The sequence below is a fragment of the Ursus americanus genome, chromosome 24 (genome assembly GCF_024610735.1).
Source record: "Ursus americanus isolate L20-20 chromosome 24, mUrsAme1.1.p, whole genome shotgun sequence".
NCBI classification, from domain to species: Eukaryota; Metazoa; Chordata; class Mammalia; order Carnivora; family Ursidae; genus Ursus; species Ursus americanus.
In genome coordinates, this window is record NC_142150.1 from 33,010,892 (window position 1) to 33,013,365 (window position 2,474).

The 2,474-nt window shown below is 37.3% G+C and overlaps 1 protein-coding gene across 1 annotated transcript; it reads right to left on the bottom strand.

Annotated features, from left to right (window-relative positions):
* Positions 1–381: 381 nt before the first annotated feature.
* On the bottom strand, positions 382–1,317 carry OR4S2 (olfactory receptor family 4 subfamily S member 2). The gene has a single exon (XM_045786927.1). It carries the CDS (start codon positions 1,315–1,317, stop codon positions 382–384), a length of 936 nt encoding a protein of 311 aa, XP_045642883.1.
* Positions 1,318–2,474: the final 1,157 nt, after the last annotated feature.

Consider the following 2,474-nt stretch of genomic DNA (forward strand, 5'->3'; position numbering starts at 1 on the left):
CATTTACCTATTGAGTGCTCAGTATGTCTCAAACACAGTTCAATTGCTAGACAATGGCCTTAAATTCTTCGTAGTAGACTCTCAATGTAAGGAAAATGGCAGAAAGACCAAAATAAGGAGGAGAAAACAATGGTGCTGAGTTTGATCATGCTGAGCTTCTGAGTTTAATAAGATTCCTCTGGCCTGGATCATTCAGAAAATTTATCTACTTACGAAATATTTAAAACGAATATAATAACAATGTTGATAATAATACTTCAGATGTGTAGAAAGTGTTCTTGTGTCTTTTCTTCCTCTAAAAACCCTATGAGGTTGTCATTACTGTCTTTATTGAAAGGATGAGAAAATTTAAGATCATCTAAGTTAAATTGTTACTTTCAACTATTTGCCATTAGCTTTTGAGAAAACCCTCCTGCCCCACAGTCTTTTCATTGCATTCTTTACTTCTGCATTTCTCAGTGTATAGATCAGGGGATTTAACATGGGGGTGATAATGGTGTAAAATACAGCCACCATCTTATCTTCTGAAAAGGTAGTATCAGGACGCATATACATGAAAGTACAGGGGCCAAAAAAGATGATAACCACAGCAATGTGGGAGCCACAGGTGGAGAGGGCTTTACGCCTGCCTTCTGCTGAGTGTTTTCTCAGGGATATCAGGATGATGGTATAGGAAATTATCAGGATTACAAAGCTCCCCAGAGCAATGGTACCACTGTTGGCTGTCACCACAACACCAACAACATATGTGTCTGTGCAGGCAAGTTTCAGCACAGGGTGGACATCACAAAAGTAGTGATCAATCTCATTGGGTCCACAAAAGGGTAACTGGACTACCAAAGCCACTTGGATAATGGAGTGTAAGAACCCACCTATCCAGGTCCCCAGCAACATTTTATTGCATCTGCCCCGGTCCATGATGGTCGTATAGTGTAGGGGTTTACAGATGGCCACATAACGATCATAGGCCATAACGGTAAGGATGAAGATCTCTGTGCAACCAAAGAAATGTACCCCAAAGAGTTGCAGCATGCACCCCACATAGGAGATAGTTTTGCTCTTGGCTAATAAGTCAACAATCATCTTGGGAGCTGTGACTGAAGAATAACAAATATCCACAAAAGACAAGTAGTTGAGGAAGAAATACATGGGAACCTTAAAAAGGTTGCCCACGTAAACAGTCAGCATGATGAGGACATTTCCCAGAAGAATGACTGTGTAGAAGAAAGAAAACACCACAAAACAAACTTCTTCAACCTCCAGGTTCTGAGAAAGACCCCAGAAAATGAATTCAGTTACATTGTTCATTTTTTCCATGGAATTAGTCTAGCACAGCACATTCCCAAGAGACAATGAAATTATCTGAAAGGAAAACATAACAAGGAACAGGTATTTATGACTCAAAATAAATGGAGAATTATAGTAGTTGGAAATGTAAAAATAGATATTTACTGCTTCTTGGGATACAAACTTAGAAAAATTGAGGGGTATACATTTTGATCATCTTACCTTCATATTTAGTCCATTCATTCATGTTAGATGAGGAAACAAAGTCCAAAGACATAAAGCAAGTTCTCTGTCACACATCTAATGAAGAATTTCACCTTTTAATGTTTTTTTATTTGTTTCTCAAAATTTAGTTCTTTTTTTAATTAATTGATTAATCTATTTTTTATATTATGTTCAATTAGCCAATATATATTAGTTTTTGATGTAGTGTTCAAGGGTTCATTAGTTGCATATAACACCCAGTGCTCGTGAAAACACATGCCTTCCTTAATACTCATCACTCAGTTACCCCATCCCCCACCCCCTTCTGTAACCCTCAGTTTGGTTCCTGGAGTCCAGATCTCTCATGGTTTGTGTCCCTCTTTGATTTCTTCCATTCAGTTTTCCCTCCCTTCCCCTATGATTCTCTCTCTATTCTTTATATTCCACATGTGAGTGATAACATATGATAATTTTCTTTCTCTGCTTGACTTATTTCACTTAGCACAATACCCTTCAGTTCCATCCATGTTGATGCAAATTTAGAAGTTCTAATTCTGTATAAAGGAATCAGTTTTGAAACAATTCGGTATTGGGGGATATGGTATTTTTTATATATCTGGAAAAGCTCATCTTATTTTTGTCACAGAAACAAAAACATGTCCTCATATTTTCCCTTCTGAATAATGCCATGTGTGTTCACATAGTTGAGTGTGGGTGATCTTTGCAGGTTATCTTAGAATACTCTGATCTTTGCCTGACTTATTTCACTTAGCATAATCTCTTCCAGTTCCATCCATGTTGATGCAAATGTTGGGTAATCATTCTTTCTGATGGCTAAGTAATATTCCATTGTATATATGGATCACATCTTCTTTAAGTCAAGCAGAGAAAGACAGTTATCATATGGTTTCACTTATTTGAGGAACATAAGGAATAGCAGGGAGATCGTTAAGAGAAGGAAGTGAAAAATGAAAAGGGGGAAA